The sequence below is a fragment of the Oryctolagus cuniculus genome, chromosome 5 (assembly GCF_051225735.1).
Source record: "Oryctolagus cuniculus isolate XC-2025 breed Fujian yellow rabbit chromosome 5, ASM5122573v1, whole genome shotgun sequence".
NCBI lineage: Eukaryota > Metazoa > Chordata > Mammalia > Lagomorpha > Leporidae > Oryctolagus > Oryctolagus cuniculus.
The window spans coordinates 153,710,507-153,726,677 of NC_142871.1; the positions used below are offsets into that span (position 1 = coordinate 153,710,507).

Consider the following 16,171-nt stretch of genomic DNA (forward strand, 5'->3'; position numbering starts at 1 on the left):
GTGGTGGCGCAAGCAGTTAATTATACCCTGCTGTGGTTTCCTGAAGTAGCCTATCCGAGTGGCCGGATACAAATTGCAGGCAATCAGAAAGTAGCAGTAAAGCCAAGCCCGCTTCTAATTTCCATGAAACGTAATGAGTTCAAAGGACATAGTCTCCGAGGCGGGAGATGCAGAAGGAACCAATGAGAGTTCAGGATCAAAGCTAGCCTATCAGAAAGGAAGATACTAAATAAGCCAATGAAAATTCGAATCGCTGCAATCCGTCATTTGCATTCGCACCACACAAATAGTCAGCGTGCTTGCGTTTGCCCACACTTTGTTTCTTCTCGCTAGAAGATTCAGAGGGTTTGATCATGCCTGAGCCCGCGAAGTCTGCGCCGGCCCCGAAGAAGGGCTCCAAGAAGGCGGTGACCAAGGCGCAGAAGAAGGACGGCAAGAAGCGCAAGCGCAGCCGCAAGGAGAGCTACTCGGTCTACGTGTACAAGGTGCTCAAGCAGGTGCACCCCGACACCGGCATCTCGTCCAAGGCCATGGGCATCATGAACTCGTTCGTCAACGACATCTTCGAGCGCATCGCCGGCGAGGCCTCGCGCCTGGCGCACTACAACAAGCGCTCCACCATCACGTCGCGCGAGATCCAGACGGCCGTGCGCCTGCTGCTGCCCGGCGAGCTGGCCAAGCACGCTGTGTCCGAGGGCACCAAGGCTGTCACCAAGTACACCAGCTCCAAGTAAGATCATCGGCTTCTCAGAACAAATTTCGTAAACCAAAGGCTCTTTTCAGAGCCACCACGTTATCTCTAAAAGACCTGTAACCTGGGACTTGGCTTATTACATATGAACGCCAGCACACTGAAAATGTTCTCATTGATAAAGTTTCGGTAGATTTTAGACCAGCTTCTCTTAAGACCGCTCCCTATCCCTCTCTGTTCTAGTTTACTTGTTAGTGTTGCTTTTGGCTAGGAATAATCACGTGAAATCGGAGCTTTGATTAGGCCCTAGAATAAACACATTCAAATGAATACAAGGTTTCAGTTTATAACAAGGCTGTTGCCTTGCGTTTGGCCAGAGCTGCAGCTAGAAGGGGAACAAGGCCTAGTGCCAGCGGGTCTCAACAAAAGCATCTCAGCTCAAACCCTAACGTCCTGTGTTGATTCACATTCACTGGGTTTGGAGTATCACGCACGGTCCCCTATGTCCACTAGTTTCCTTTCCTTCTGAACACCGAGGTGTCAGAACAGTAACCGCAGGACGCGGGGGGGGGGACGTGAAGTCCACAGCTACCAACTAATGTGACTGGGGTGAGGACCAGGAGCGCCAGGCTCTCCTTACGGTTCCAAGTGCTTCTGGGGCTCGAAAGCTGCACCTCGGAATGCTGGAGCCTCGTGCCATTTCAATTGAAATAATAAAAGTCATCATTGATACCCGTATTCTCGTGGCACAGCGCTATACTTACACCAGCAAGCTTCTTTTTAAATGAGGAAGTAAAAAAAAAAGTGATCTTCACATTCAAGGTCAGCTGGCAGCTGAACACTGGTAGATGGGAACCCTGGACGCTGGCAATGCAACGCCGAGGTGTCTCTTTTTCCTTCTGGTTAGCTATCGCAAATGCTGATTGCCATGAACATTAAGTGACCCAATTTGGGAATGCAGCTTGTGAAAGAAACCTCCTAAATCTCACGTATAATTAAGGCTTCATTTCTTGCTCTCCAAAGCTAACTTTAAACACATTTTAAAACAGTATGCATGCATACGGGGTGCGGGGGATTCCAAGTACAGTTTAAGAGGGGAACTCCTCAGGACGGAAAGTTTGTTTACCTCTTCATGTGGAGGAATGTATTGAATCCCTTTGTGAGAATTTCTTGGTCTAAATAGGAATATGAATTAGTAACTGCTATATATCGTTGATAAATTGACCGTAGAAGTTAAGGCCCTATAATTACTATGGACTCCAAAGAAAACGAGATTTAATAAGCAATAACAAGTAACTCAGCCCGGGATCACAGCTACGGGAGGAAATTAGAAGAATCTTGCCGCAGATAGTACCTTAAACTTCCCGAGACCCCTCACAAAAACTGTTCCAGGAAGCACAACAGGACACAGCTAACGAAAACGCTGGAACACGCCACCGTGTTCTAAACCTATCATATTTGAGCCTCTCGGATTCCTCGTTTGCATATAGGTCAGCCAATCAAGTTTCACTGCCTTATTTCCATGGGCGGACCTGATTGGGACCGCCGTCTAAATTTTTTTCTCATTAATTACCTTTTATATTTACATAATACTTTTTTTTATTTTGTGCTATATCCTCTTTCCCCAAGTGTACACTGCTTTTTACTTACAAAAAGACAATTTTAAATTAAAAAAAAAAAAAAACAGGATAAAAAGGCTGTTTGGGTTTGCTTGGGGTGTAAAACCACAGGTAGTGCTAACAGGACTTTAGGCACAAAGGTCCAGAAAAGGCGGGGCTGTTCAAGCCTCTCCTTGTTCCCACCCCAGTGTGAAACCAGAGACTTGAATCCGTAAGCAGGGCACTGGGGTGCCAACCTCTTAGCATTTGATGCCAGTTAAAGTTTCTGGTCCGATTGTCGTCAACACTTATCAGTCCGAGCCCTTCCATGCATCTAAGTCTTTCCTCCGAAGTGTTTCGTGTTCCGTGGACATCCTGATGTCCGTGGCTGTTAGACCTCCTTGACTGCCAGTTGAAGCGATTTGTGCCCATTTCCAGGAACTTTGCGATACCTTTAGGAGATCTGGGGCCTCACTCAAGGGGTTCGGCTGTAAAGAAACCTGGAAACAGCTGAGAATTCTCTCCTCGTGCTTCACTCGCTCCTTTTCTAACTTCTGAAAGGAGCGGCCGAGAGCCGCCATAAAATGGCCTTAATAAAACAGTCCTGGGAAATGGGGAGTAAACTAAGTTCACAGAGAAAGCAGATAGCTACTAGCCAGAGATAAGGGCTACTACCCAGAGATAAGGGCTACTACCCAGAGATAAGGGCGACAGAACATCCTGGTATGCACCTAAGCCCCCTCCCCTGTGCTTGTTCAAGCTTAACAAAGAAACCGCGAGACACGTAGGGCACGTAGCCACCCCTTTCTGCTCTTCAAGGACCCCCTCCCCTTGTGCAAGCTTAGACACGTAGGGCACGTAGCCCCCGTTTCTGTTCTCTCCTCCTCCTCGAGGACCTCCTCCCATTGTAGTTACCCAATAAACTTACGCCACCCTATGGTATGTTAATTTTGTGGTTTTGCCCCTTAAAAGCTGTGTGAGATAGCTGCTCGGGGCTCCTCTCGCTTGCTTGCTGCTTGCAGCAGCAGGGGGCCCATTTGCGCAAATGAAATAAAAATTACCTCCTGCTCTATTGCATCGTCTGGTCTGGAGTCTGTGTTTCTGGGGTCGTCACAAGAGGACACCGCTTTTGGGGTCCTACATTTGGGGGCTCGTCCGGGATTTGGGGGACCCCAGACTCCCACACTCCATCGGCCTGACGGAGGTAAGTTTGCTTACTTGTGTATTATTGTAATTGTGGTTTGTACTGTTTGTCTTTGTCTGCCAGGGCGACGTGGAATCCGTCCTGGGGCAGTTTGTACTGTTTGTCTTTGTCTGCCAGGGCGACGTGGAATCCGTCCTGGGGCGCCTGTACAGGCTCAGTATTGACTGGACTAGTGGGGGAGACAGACGTGTCCTGAGACCCCTGGTTCAACCCTGGAGGACGCTCCAGTGGTGGTCTGGGAAGGAGGGAAAGAGGGAATTTCCCTTCTTCCAGGGGAGAGCCTGGCCAGATGGCCGCTCCCTTCTGATAGTTTCGGTTTTGTCTCGGTCTGTTGCCGTGTGGCTTGTGATTTGTGTTCTGTGTGTCGCTGTTTTTGTTGTCCTTTATCTCTTACTGTCTCCCCCATCTGTTTTTATTGTTGTGTTTGATTGCTAGATGTATACTTGTATGAAAAATGTGTATTGTATTCTTATGATGTGTTAATTATGTCTACTTCTCAATGCAACTCTAGGGCCAAATGTAAGGACAAATTTTTGGAATGGAGAGGCTTGTACCTAGATTTGGCTCTGGTAACCAAGAAACTTTGCTGCCGAATGACCTTCTCCTGCTCCTTGGGAGCCTGGCCAGTTCCCAGGGAGGAGGATAAAGGAATGTTTTCTGATAAACAGGTGGGCATGCTTCATGTCTCGGCTCTCTGGCCAAGACCCGAGATGGGACGCACTGCTTGCCTAAAATCTTGGCAATGAGCCACCCTTGTCCTTGGGGGCTTTAAGGGGGAGCCGGAGCAAGCCTCTGCTGCTGCTGTTTCGTTTCGGGGGGAACACGCAGTCAAGCTGAATGTTAAATGTGCCCGTGATGATTACTAATAATGTTTAATTCTCAGTATGGATCCTTCTCCGGAGCTGTGTGAAGATTGCCTAGTGATGCCCACAGTACTGTAAATTCTACAAAACATAAGTACAACGTGGACATGATCAATTGGCTACTGTGATTGAGGTGTTCTGTGACAGTCCCTTTAATGAGAAATTAACAAAATGGATTAATAACAGGACATTCAGGACCTGACGCTCTGCTTGGTATGTCATTACAAAAATCATCAAGGAGGGCTATGCCTGATAAATGAGGGTGCTATAAATGTGGGCAACAGGGACATGAACAAAAATTGTCCAGAAGTCAAAAATCAAAATAAGGCTCTTCCTGGGATTTGCTTCCAGTGCTAAAGGGGAAGGCATTGGGCCAATAAGTGTCACTCCAAAACTGATAAAGAAGGTAATTCATTAAAAAACAGAGTTCAGGAAACTGGAAGCGGGGCCAGCCTCAGGCCCTCCCTACAGGGATCAGTGGACCATCTTGCTATAGTATCATTAAAGCAATGCAGCCATGTTTATTGCAACATTCTGTTAATCTATGCTCCTTTACCATCTTTCCTCTAAATAATTTTAGTGTGCACTACAAGGCTTGCAGCGTATTTCTTGCAGATTAAAAGTAACTAAGTCTGTGCACAGCAGACAGCTAAAAAGTAATTTACTGTCACAAATTGGCATAGTTGGCAGGATCCGCAAGTATGCAAAGCAATGCCTTTCTTTAAAAGAAAAACTGAAGTTGCATGTGTAACCTGTGATGTTCCTGGCTGGAAAGACCTTCAGATCGCCTCTTTGGTGAAGGAATGGGCTCTCTGCTCAGAATCGAGTGAGAATTGGGATGGCAAGTTACAGAGTGCACAGCCTCCACAAGTTATTGAGGTTTTGCTATCAGTGCCGGTGGAAAAGGGGGATGAACTATAGGCTTTGGGGAGGTGAGAATGGATTTTGTTATCTGCATACTGATGCATGTATAAGCAATTAAAAAATAAGTACAGAATAAATATAAATTAAAAAAAAATACTGCCCTTTAGAGTCAAACTGCTAGGTAGTGGTAAAAAAATTATATCAAGCTCCTGTACTGCTGCCAGGGCCAACTAAGGTTATTCAGTGTAAACAATACAAAATTCCAGGTGGACATAAAAAAAAAAAATCTAAAACAGTAAAAAAATTATCTTAGTGCTGAGTGATGATTCCCATAATCACTAAAAGGAATTATCTAATTTGGCATGTTAAGAAATCAGATGAAACCTGAAAAATGACTGTGGATTACAGGGAATTAAACAAAGTTACTCTCCCATTGACTGCTACAGTCCCAGATACCATCATTTTGATGTAAAAGGTCACAAACATAAAAGCGTGTTCTTGATAAGGAAAGTTAAAAGAAAGAGATACTTTTAAAAGGATATGATTTGTAAAAATTGTTTATCTTAATGGCTGGTTTATACTGGAATAAAAAAAAGAGGGTGGGAGAAGAGAAAGGTTTGAGCAAGTTACAGAAGGTGTGAGAAAGTCGCAAAATGTTATGGGAAGAAGAAATCTTTGGTTATTTTCTTTGACATAAAATCAAAATCTGATCCTCTGTTAAAGCAATGAGTTAAAGTAATCTATTATGTTCTCTTGATGTCTCTGTTGAATTCTAACTGCTTAAAAACAGCTGTAAAAAGAGCAATGGTGAAATGGAGGGATCCTATCACCAATCAATGGAATGGACCTGATCCAGTACTGGTATGGGACAAGGGCTCCTAAGGGATGGGTTTTTCCATGTAACCAACATGCCTTTACATCATTAGCCTCTGATAACTTCTGCAATTGCTCCCTGGGCCGTGTGGCCCTGATGCTAACATCTGTATTTACAGCAGCGGATAGAGTACGTCAGTGGTGTGCTTTACCTGAAGACTACTATAACAATCATCCTAATAGGAGAGGACACTGCCCTTGCCATGGCTGCATCAGTAGTAAGTGTTCCTGGACTGGCTTTTGGAAATAATCGTGGACTATGAAGGCTTACATGTTTGGTGACCAAAGCAATCAATCTTACTGCTACTGTGCTATCCAATATAGCCAAAGAATTGGATCAAGTTCACTCAGGAGTGCTTTTAAGCCATGCAGCTAACAATTACTTGCTGTTAAAAAAAAAAATCATATAAGTTGTAAATCTGTACCTGGGGGATGTTATTTTAACATTACTAACAATGTGCCATATATAGAGTCTGTTATTGATAAACTTAAGAGTAAAATGCAACATATGTTTATTACTAACCCACTATTCATTTGAAGGGTTTCAATGGATTCATTGGTTATTAATGTTGGCTGGACTGCTACTGCTTTTCCCACTTTGTATGGGATGTCTTCCGTGTGTTCTGCATTTTATGCTGACTTCCCTATAGTATGAATGGACTGAGATTCATCATTTAAAACTTCGTACCAAGCCTCCTTTGTAATCAAAATAATTGATATTTGGCTGTATGTTTCATCTCTCACCTAATGTTGGGCTGGAATGGTACTCAAAGACGGGTAAGACGCTCAGCATCCTGTACCAACCTAAGACAGGGCTCTAGGCCAAGCTGCCAGAGTTACCGATGACGGGTAAGGACAGAGATGACTGAGGGCAACCTAAGACAGAGGCCATTCTCAATTTAAAAAAAAAAAAAAAGGAGGAGATGTGGGGACCCATGGCTGGCCATGGGCCCACATGCTAAGGCCTGGCTTGCTGATCATTGGCATTAGTCCTCACGCAACAGTATCAAGCCCTGGCCACCAGTGACCGTATTGAAACCCCTCATTAATGGGCACACAATTTTAGGATTAAAATTAGTTCAAAGAGAAAATGGGGGAATGAAAGGAGCGGCCGAGAGCCGCCATAAAATGGCCTTAATAAAACAGTCCTGGGAAATGGGGAGTAAACTAAGTTCACAGAGAAAGCAGATAGCTACTAGCCAGAGATAAGGGCTACTACCCAGAGATAAGGGCTACTACCCAGAGATAAGGGCGACAGAACATCCTGGTATGCACCTAAGCCCCCTCCCCTGTGCTTGTTCAAGCTTAACAAAGAAACCGTGAGGCACGTAGGGCACGTAGCCACCCCTTTCTGCTCTTCAAGGACCCCCTCCCCTTGTCCAAGCTTAGACACGTAGGGCACGTAGCCCCCGTTTCTGTTCTCTCCTCCTCCTCGACGACCTCCTCCCCTTGTAGTTACCCAATAAACTTACGCCACCCTATGGTATGTTAATTTTGTGGTTTTGCCCCTTAAAAGCTGTGTGAGATAGCTGCTCGGGGCTCCTCTCACTTGCTTGCTGCTTGCAGCAGTAGGGGGCCCATTTGTACAAATGAAATAAATTACCTCCTGTTCTATTGCATCGTCTGGTCCGGAGTCTGTGTTTCTGGGGTCGTCACAAGAGGACACCGCTTTTGGGGTCCTACACTTCCATTTATGTAGTAGGTTCCCCTTGGGTACTTCCAAACCTGAGCCTTTTAAATAAGATGGAATTTGGCAACGAAGTACTTCTTTAAGATTATATATATTTTAGAAGCAGAGTTAGAGAGAGAGGGAGAGAAAGAGATCTTCCATCCACTGGTTCACTCCCCAAGTGAGAGCTGGGCCGATCAGAAGCCAGGAGCCATCCTATAACTGAAATGCAGGGAGTAGCTGCCTGATGGGGGTGGGTGGGAGGCATGAGCGCCCTGAATGCCTTGCCCTGGGACCCCGGTCCCCACAGCGGAAACCACTGTGCATTCCCAGACCTCAGAGGCTGAAGAGCAGCACCTCACCAGGTGTGTTCTGCAGGCAGACGGCAGCCTCCTCAAGGGCAAGGAGTAGGGGGCATTTGCAGTGCTGCACAGCCTGGCCAGGCAGCCTCACTGAGGGGAGGAGGGCTGAAACCCAAAGGAAGTGAGCGAGCACTACCTACAGAGACCTGAAGCCGAGTGCCTCACATGGAGGGAACCAGCTGTACTACTCGGAGAAAATTCAAGGGGCCTGTGGAGCTGGGTTAGGAACAAGAGGAAGCTGAAAGCTTTGAAGCCAAAGAAGTAACCTGGTCCAGAAAGTAGGACCTTGTAGGCCCCTCAAAGGACTTAGGGTTTTACTTTGGGTGAATGAGAGCCTTAATCTCTCTGACTGGCCCCTTACCGCAATGCATCAGCTGCTGTGTGAAAGAAAGCAGGTGAGGAGGGGGCTGCCCAGCAGCAGTGGGAAAGGAAATGGTTGGATTCCTTGTGTTTTCATACTGCAGCTGCTAAAATATACTGATAGGTAGGTGTAGAGTGTGAAAGGGGGAACCAAAGACAAAAATGACCCCACTAGAACGGGTAGAATTGCCATTCATGAACCTCAAGAAGAGGGCTAATTTGCAGAGGTGGTGGCAGAAATCCTGTTTGAGGCCCAATTAAGCTGGAAGTGAATGTAAATCGCGCTCTCATGTACAGATGTCAGGTAGCAGGGCTTCTGAGTCTGGAGTTCAAGGAAAGCAAGTGGGCTGCTGGTTTATTTTTTTTTTTTTCATCCACATAGCATCACCACAGCTAAAAAAAACCGTCAGTTCGGCAGAATCAGATTTTCTTCCTCAAGGTCCACTTTCTCTAATCAGGAGCAGCTGAACGAAGGGATGGAAAAAGGCAACAGCAGACAGAAGGTTCTTCCGCTGAGCTCCACAACAGTTTTCAGGGGGCCTGAGAACTTCCTGGAACTGCAGGAAAAGTGTGTGGAGAAAGTGAGTGCATTTTGGAAAGAAAGGGTATGTGTATCTACTACTGGGTCACCAAAGTGATCTCCCCAGGGCTCTGTCTTCACTAAATTATCTGAGTAAGAACTCCAGTTAAGACTCACTCATTACTAAGGGCATTTTGCACCATCTCTAAAAAAGGGGGAATATTTGTTGCTTTTTCTGAGAATTACAGGAGAAAAGAACAGCCAGAAAGTTAACCCATGTCGTGAATACTCAACACCACTCCTTATTTCTCTGACCTGGGGTTTGTCTGTGAACTGCTTCTTATTATCAGCCTTCCTTCCTAAGATACTTCACCTGTGGCTTTTTCAGTCTCCTGGCAGTTTTACTCTAATTCTCAATTTTGTTCCCATCCTGGACCTGTTCCCTAGACCCCTGACTCATACATCTAATTTCCTATTCATACCTTCCTCTTAGACATGTTACAGGCATCTCAGATTCTCCCTGGATATCCAAAACTAAGCCTATAATTCTCTCCAAACCTCATTCCTTCTACTTTGTTTCTTATTTTACCAATTGGGATCTATGTAGTTGCTGTGACTAATGTCATCGAAATCATCCATGAATTTTCTCATCCCCTACATTTACTAGCTAAGAACTCTTTTTTCAAAATATATACAAAATCCTCTGCCTTTAACACACTGATCAAGTCAGTCTTCTCTCAACTGGATTATTGTACTAGCCTCCTAACTGGTGTCCCAGCTCCTACTGTAGTCCCATCAGTCTGTTCTCGATCAAGCATCCAAATAGATCTTTTAAAAACATAAACTACATCTTGTCACCCTTTTGCTCAGAATCCTACAAGGACTCACACCCAGTGTTAACATCCGCTTCAATGCCACAGAACAGCTCCATGTGCCTCAGAACCCTTATCTGCTTTGCCTCCACAACCCAGGCTTTCCTATTGGGCCTTCTATTTGGAATACTTCAAGTTTCCCCATGTTTTTTATCCCCCAACCATCACTTTATCGGTAAAGCTTCCCACGACCCTATCATTTAAAATATCACTGCCTCCCTGCACACTGTCTTTTCCTGCTGTTCACTGATCTTTATAGTGCTCACCACCACCTAACACATATAATTTACTTATTTGATAATTATCTGTACACACCCACACCCAATAAACAGATATAAAAATAGTTAGGTTCGCTGTCATCCAGGGCTATTGTTACCGAAAGCTCAGGTTGTGGTCAACGGTACCGGATGAAAATAACGAGGCCAAGGTTTGAGAATGAGGTTAATCGCTCAGTAGATGAGGTAGCAGCCTAGCGTCAACCACGGTTCTGAAAGAGCGTGGCCCAGGGTTTTCAGAGGCTACAAGGGAAGGGGCTGGCTTCTCGCAAATGCGAAGGGAGCAGCAGTCTCTGGGGGTGGCTGTGATGAGAACCGGGGCCAGACACACGCCGAAACTTGGCAAGGCCTTCACTTCCGCCTTTGTCTCAGCGCGGCTGCCCTCGAAAGAAACCAAAGGCAGGGAGATTAGACTCCGCCTGAACTGATCTCTCTGCTCGGGCTGCCGGCGGCGAACGCACTGTGCGTCCTAGAACATGCTGGAGGGCGAAACCGGCGGTGCAGCCTTGAAACATAACTAGGCGAGCGTTCAGCGAGAACCGCAGGCTGCAAACCACCACTTGGCTGGTATCTGTAAGAGCTACACTGTCCAACTTGGCACTAAGTCGCATGAACCATCTCCCTTAGCATAACGAGCATGGCCTATATTTGGGTCAAACAAGCCGTGTTCTTAAAACATTTGCGGCGTGATTACGGCTTCTGTGGAATGAGTTGGTAGCGTAAATTCGGCCTGTTACCTTGTTAGTCACTGAAACGGATCCCCTGGAAGCTGCACTACCTGGTAATGACCGCTTACGCAATACTCAGCTGGGCTACTTCCGTAGTCAGTTCTCAGAGCACAATACCCACCTTTCCTCACACGAGCCTTTAGTTCTCCCTCGCGCTTCTACTTGCACAAAGAGCAGAAAGCCTAATCCCGCCCATCGCTCCCTCCCCGGGCCCGGGCTTTGTCCCCGGCCCCGCCATCTTGAGCCCGGTAGCAGGCAGGGCCGCCCTCGGCACGGCCGGAACCCTTGCAGAACTGAGGCGGCCAACTACGCGAGGGGCCAGGCGGCCTCCACCGAGCTCACTGTCCGAGCAGCCAGTGCTTTCAGTGAACTCCAGAAAACCTGAAGTCCTGAGAATCGGGTTTGAAATAAAACTGGAAGCGGAAAGCCACCTACGAATGAACGCAAAACTTCGTTACCAAGGAAAAAAACGCAGTAAGTGCTAGCTCTCTTACGGGAGAACTTGGGTGGCCCTGAAAAGGGCCTTTGGGTGGGGGTCTGGGGCCGCCGGGGCAGCTCAGCCGCCGAAGCCGTAGAGCGTGCGTCCCTGGCGCTTGAGCGCGTAGACCACGTCCATGGCCGTGACCGTCTTGCGCTTGGCGTGCTCCGTGTAGGTGACGGCGTCGCGGATGACGTTCTCGAGGAAGACCTTGAGCACGCCGCGGGTCTCCTCGTAGATGAGCCCCGAGATGCGCTTGACGCCGCCGCGCCGGGCCAGGCGGCGGATGGCGGGCTTGGTGATGCCCTGGATGTTGTCGCGCAGCACCTTGCGGTGGCGCTTGGCGCCGCCCTTGCCCAGGCCCTTCCCGCCCTTGCCACGACCAGACATCGCTATCAGCTACCAAAACCAACTCAGAAATAGCGACTACCGGCAGAGGTGCTCCCCTTATATGCCCGGAGTGCGGACCTAATTGAAGACGCCAAGCCTGCGCGGGAACGCCCCTTGCGCCTGCTGGCCCCGCCCATCGCGCCCGGCGGGGATGACGTCACCAAAGACCTCCGCCCGCCATTTTGGCGCGCTCTCGGTGTGGTTCCCGCCAGTCCTGCCTTCTCAAGTCTTTAGGCCGCTTCAGCAACTACGTCAGGAACAGAAATTCACTTTTTACTGATGCTTGGGACGCTTTGGGTGGTGGCGCGGGAGCGCGGGCGCCCACGGCGTCCAGCAGCGGCCCAGCTTCGTCCCGCCCTGCGCTCGGACACCCGGCTCTCAGGGCCCGGGTCGGCAGAGAGGGCGGAGGGCGGGAGAGCGCCAGGTCCTCTCCCTCTCGTCTCCGACCACCCGGAACGCTGCCCGGACAGCGAGTCGGCGTGTGGGGTGGCTGCGTGGCGCGGTTGCCCCGCGGCGCCGGCACCGGGCCCCGCTCCCGGCCGTTCTGTCCCTGCCCTGTTTGGTAGGAGCTGCGCTTCTCTATTTAGCCGCCCTCCCATCTGCTCCCAATAACTTGCCGGTGTGGTGGTGTTTGTTTCCCCAGTATCCCCCCCGCCTCCGCTTGATGCCGGGAATGTTATAGGTGTGGTAGGTGAGGTATTAGATACAGTTTGTCCCGTATAGTTGGCCGCTTTTAAGCAATGCTAAGAATACTACAGGAAGAGGTTGTCCTTGGGAAGCAGAGTGGCGCAGCGGAAGCGTGCTGGGCCCATAACCCAGAGGTCGATGGATCGAAACCATCCTCTGCTAACATTGTTTTCTTTATTTTTCTGCTTGAAATTTGTGTCTTAATTTTACGGTAAAGGAAGGAAACAGACTAGCCGTGTGTTTCAAGAAGTTCGCAAGTGAAAATTGTTTCTGGATTAACACATTTGAAAGTTTATGACCTCTACAGGTAAACTGAAGGTGTCATTTGGAGCACATTACTATTATTAACTGGTATGTCCTCCCATAATGTCCAGTGTCCCATAATGGTTACCAAAGTGACCTAGCAGTTATGTCCATTTTTCTTTGCCTGGGAAACTGGGAAAATGTTGAGGACCAGGACTGTGGAAGACAGGCTGGGAGACAGGAACATAGTCTTTATTTCCCTGCATTCTCAGGAAGCACTCCTTGCCAGGCGGTTAAGGAAATGGACTAGAAATCCATTGGAAGATCCTCACGAAGATTTTTTGGAACTATAATTCTTTATTTTGGAAATAAAAGAGTAGTAGTTAAGGGCAAAACTCTCAGTAGCCAGGATTTCACTAAGACCTGAGAAACAACGTCTGTGACTGCTACTGCTATGTCTCTACCCTCTACCCTCCTGTAAAAGCTCAGCTAGAAGCATAGCGCTGTTTCATATTTCTCTCTCTCAGGAAGGATTCCTATTCAGATACTTAAGTATCAGATCCTGTGCTATGAGTTATAAAAAAAAAGATAGTATGTCGCCTGCAGTCTATATGTTTTTAAAGAAATAAATATGTATGGTATAAGGTACTATTTCATTAAATGGATTATATACTCAGTGCAGTGGGAGCAAAGAAAATGGATGGTTATAGTTCTGTGACTCAACATAGAACAATTGTAGATCAATTCCAGTTGTAGAGCAATTCCAGCAAAAGACGAAATTCAGGAAAAACAGGAATATGCTCAGGTGAAAGCTGCAGAATTCTTGTCCTGTCTCGACACGTGCTCTTTGCCTCCGGTTGTGAACTCTGAGCATGTGCATAGACTGTGCTTGCCTAGGGAAGTCTGCTTGAATGTTGGAATCTGGGTTGTTAAGGGGAGACGGTCACAGAGCCGGCCATGGGTGCAGACCATGAATTTTTGTGTTGACTAAATATGCTGTCAGGCTGCTTCGTGGTGAGCTACCACTTCAGGTATATAGGATAATAATATTGCCCAGTAACTATGTGAACATGTGAGTATTTCAGTTTCCAGTGTAGGGGTAGCTGTCGTCACCATGGCAACCATCTACAGAGTTAAAGGAAAACTGAGTGATTTGCTGCATTAGCTCCACCCTGGCAATTGAATGGTAGGAGGTTTTGAATCAAATCTTGAATGAGCAAGGATGTGCCAGTCAAGGACATTCTAGACAAATACAGGGAGGTGTGATCATTAAGGGTTTCAAAGGAACAAAGAATAACTCAGTGTGGTGCAGTGTGCAGGTGAGGGAGAGGGAGTTGGAGAGAGAAGTGATTGTACTCCAATCACCTAGTCACTTCTTGATGAAGGCAGGAAGCCTTCACCACACACAAATAAAATGGCTGAGCACATGACACTTAACACTGAATAAATGAGGTGAGTAATAATTCACTAGTTGTATACACAAGGATACTTCCAAAAGTTCATGGAAGATGTAATTAAAAGACAATTTTATTTTTGTGCATAAATTTTGAAAGCGATGCATAATTTTTTATAATACACATTTTCTATGAAACTTTTGAAGTTCCCCAATGTCACAGCCTGGAAGAAAAGGATGTTCGGTGCATGCCATGGAGGGTCACAGATGGGATGCCATCATTAGCAGAATGAACCAGCCCTGGCTGTGAGGGGTGGGCTTTGCAGTAATCAGGAGGGAAGGACAGCACTTTCCCTCTAGATGGTGCAGCAGGATTGTTTTAGCAGTCTTGGGGGCTGGCAAGGGTTGAAACCCATGAGTGGAATGCAGCTGGTCTGGCAGATAGGGGACCAGCTCAGTGGGTACCTTTCCTGCTCGTAGTGGACATATCCAGCCCAGGCAGGGAAACTGGTGGTTAGGCCTTTAGGGAGCCCTCAGAGCATCAGGGATGTCAAAGTGTTGTAGGGTTCTTGGACAGAGAGACGTGACACCGAGGCCCACAGCAGGAAGCACTGTTTATTCTGTCCACATGGGCCCAGCGAACTAACATTCAAAGGCCGAGCCCCAAACAAAGCGGGGCGTTGCCTTATATATAGTATTAGTGTCTCTGTCTCCTTTATACGGTCACATACATTTCGACTGGGTATTTTAAGGCTACAGGGTTGCTATAGAGTTGTTACAGGGTTACCCATGCACACATAGGTCCTGATTGTGCCACTTTGTTCTTTTGTTGCTGTTGATCTGGGAGGGTCTTCAACTTTTCCTTTGATAGGAGAGGGCCCTTAGTTTTTCTTTGGAAAGGCCCTACCTCATTCCCTCCTCTGATGCTGGGACCTTTCTCAGGATCAAGGGGCATCATCTATAACATCAGGACATGTGCAGCCATGTTTTTCTTTAATTATGGCCTTAAAGATACTGGTGATGGTCCTTAGTACCAAGGGAGCCAGGCATGGCAGAATTAAACAGGGTCCTAGAATCGAGACGACAGCACCCTCAATGGCAGGGAACCAACCACCAAGTAACTCCCCAGGGATCCAGCCACTCAGGGTGACCATTGTCAAGCCAATGGCAAGGACCAGGGCCGTAACTATGATCATAGACAATAACAAAGGGTGATAGTACATTACAGTAAGAAATATAAACAACCCATAAGCAGTATAGTCTATAAGCAATTTTGAATAGGTTATTTATCTTGTGGGTTGCGCTGCTGTTGGCTCCTCAGGCTTCCACCATGTGTAAACTGGTCAGCAGGGCTGTAGACTCTGGAATTCTCTGGAGATACTGCTCGGGTTTTCTTTGATGGTCAGTTTACACAGCACTGCTTGGTCAGGGATGCGCTCTCAGTTTCGAGCCGTTGGCTTCACCCTGCTGTGATGGACCAGGGGACCACCTCATCCACCTTTAGTTCAGTTCTGAAATATGGCTTCGTATCTCTTAATTAGCGAGCCAGTAAGCTCCTTTACTCCAGAAGTGGCAGTACACAGTGATCTCTGCACTATGGTGGGCTGCCTAGAAACCAACTACTCTACCCCCTGCAGGACATGACAAGCAGCTATTGTTTTTAGATACATCGGCTAGCCTTAGGCGGTAATGTCCAGATCTTATATAATTTTTTTTTAATTTTGGGTCAATATTTTTAGTTCTAACCTTTACTTTTCAAGTGAAAAGAAATTAAAGAGCCTTCCTGGACTACAGTGCCAGCATCCCATATGGGTGCCTGTTTGAGCCCAGGCTGCTCTACTTCCAATCCAGCTCCCTGCTAATATGCCTGGGAAAGCAGTGGAGGATGGCCCAAGTTCTTGGGCCCCTGCACCCACATAGGAGACCTGGAAGAAGCTCCTGGCTCCTGGCTTCAGACTGGCCCAGCTCCACCATTGCAGCCATTTGGGGAGTGAACCAGCAGATGGAAGATTTTCTCTCTCTCTCTCTCTCTCTCTCTCTGCCTCTTCCTCTCCCTCTCTGTAACTACATCTTTCAACTAAAATAATTAAAAAAAAAAAAT

General features: G+C 47.3%; 2 protein-coding genes, 1 long non-coding RNA gene and 1 other non-coding gene across 4 annotated transcripts; 2 read left to right on the forward strand and 2 right to left on the reverse strand.

Moving 5' to 3' along the window:
* The first annotated feature begins 257 nt into the window (after positions 1-257).
* Positions 258-1,021, forward strand: LOC100342379 (histone H2B type 1-C/E/F/G/I). The gene has a single exon (XM_002714191.6). The coding sequence runs from the start codon at positions 354-356 to the stop codon at positions 732-734; it is 381 nt and encodes a 126-aa protein (XP_002714237.1). The 5' UTR covers positions 258-353; the 3' UTR covers positions 735-1,021.
* Positions 1,022-8,812: 7,791 nt separating this feature from the next.
* On the reverse strand, positions 8,813-11,359 carry LOC149126803 (uncharacterized). The gene is made up of 2 exons (XR_016234263.1): positions 10,253-11,359; positions 8,813-9,041 (listed from the first exon to the last, which is right to left on the reverse strand). It is a non-coding gene; the product is annotated as an uncharacterized LOC149126803 (long non-coding RNA).
* A 22-nt stretch (positions 11,360-11,381) lies between these two features.
* LOC138849828 (histone H4) lies at positions 11,382-13,199 on the reverse strand. Its single transcript, XM_070074864.2, has one exon. It carries the CDS (start codon positions 11,745-11,747, stop codon positions 11,436-11,438), a length of 312 nt encoding a protein of 103 aa, XP_069930965.1. The 5' UTR covers positions 11,748-13,199; the 3' UTR covers positions 11,382-11,435.
* TRNAM-CAU (transfer RNA methionine (anticodon CAU)) lies at positions 12,525-12,596 on the forward strand. The gene has a single exon. It is a non-coding gene; the product is annotated as a tRNA-Met (tRNA).
* Positions 13,200-16,171: the final 2,972 nt, after the last annotated feature.

Excerpts from the sequence above, each read along its gene's own strand:
- LOC100342379 (XM_002714191.6), top strand. The coding sequence starts at position 354 with ATGCCTGAGCCCGCGAAGTCTGCGCCGGCCCCGAAGAAGGGCTCCAAG.
- LOC138849828 (XM_070074864.2), bottom strand. The coding sequence starts at position 11,747 with ATGTCTGGTCGTGGCAAGGGCGGGAAGGGCCTGGGCAAGGGCGGCGCC.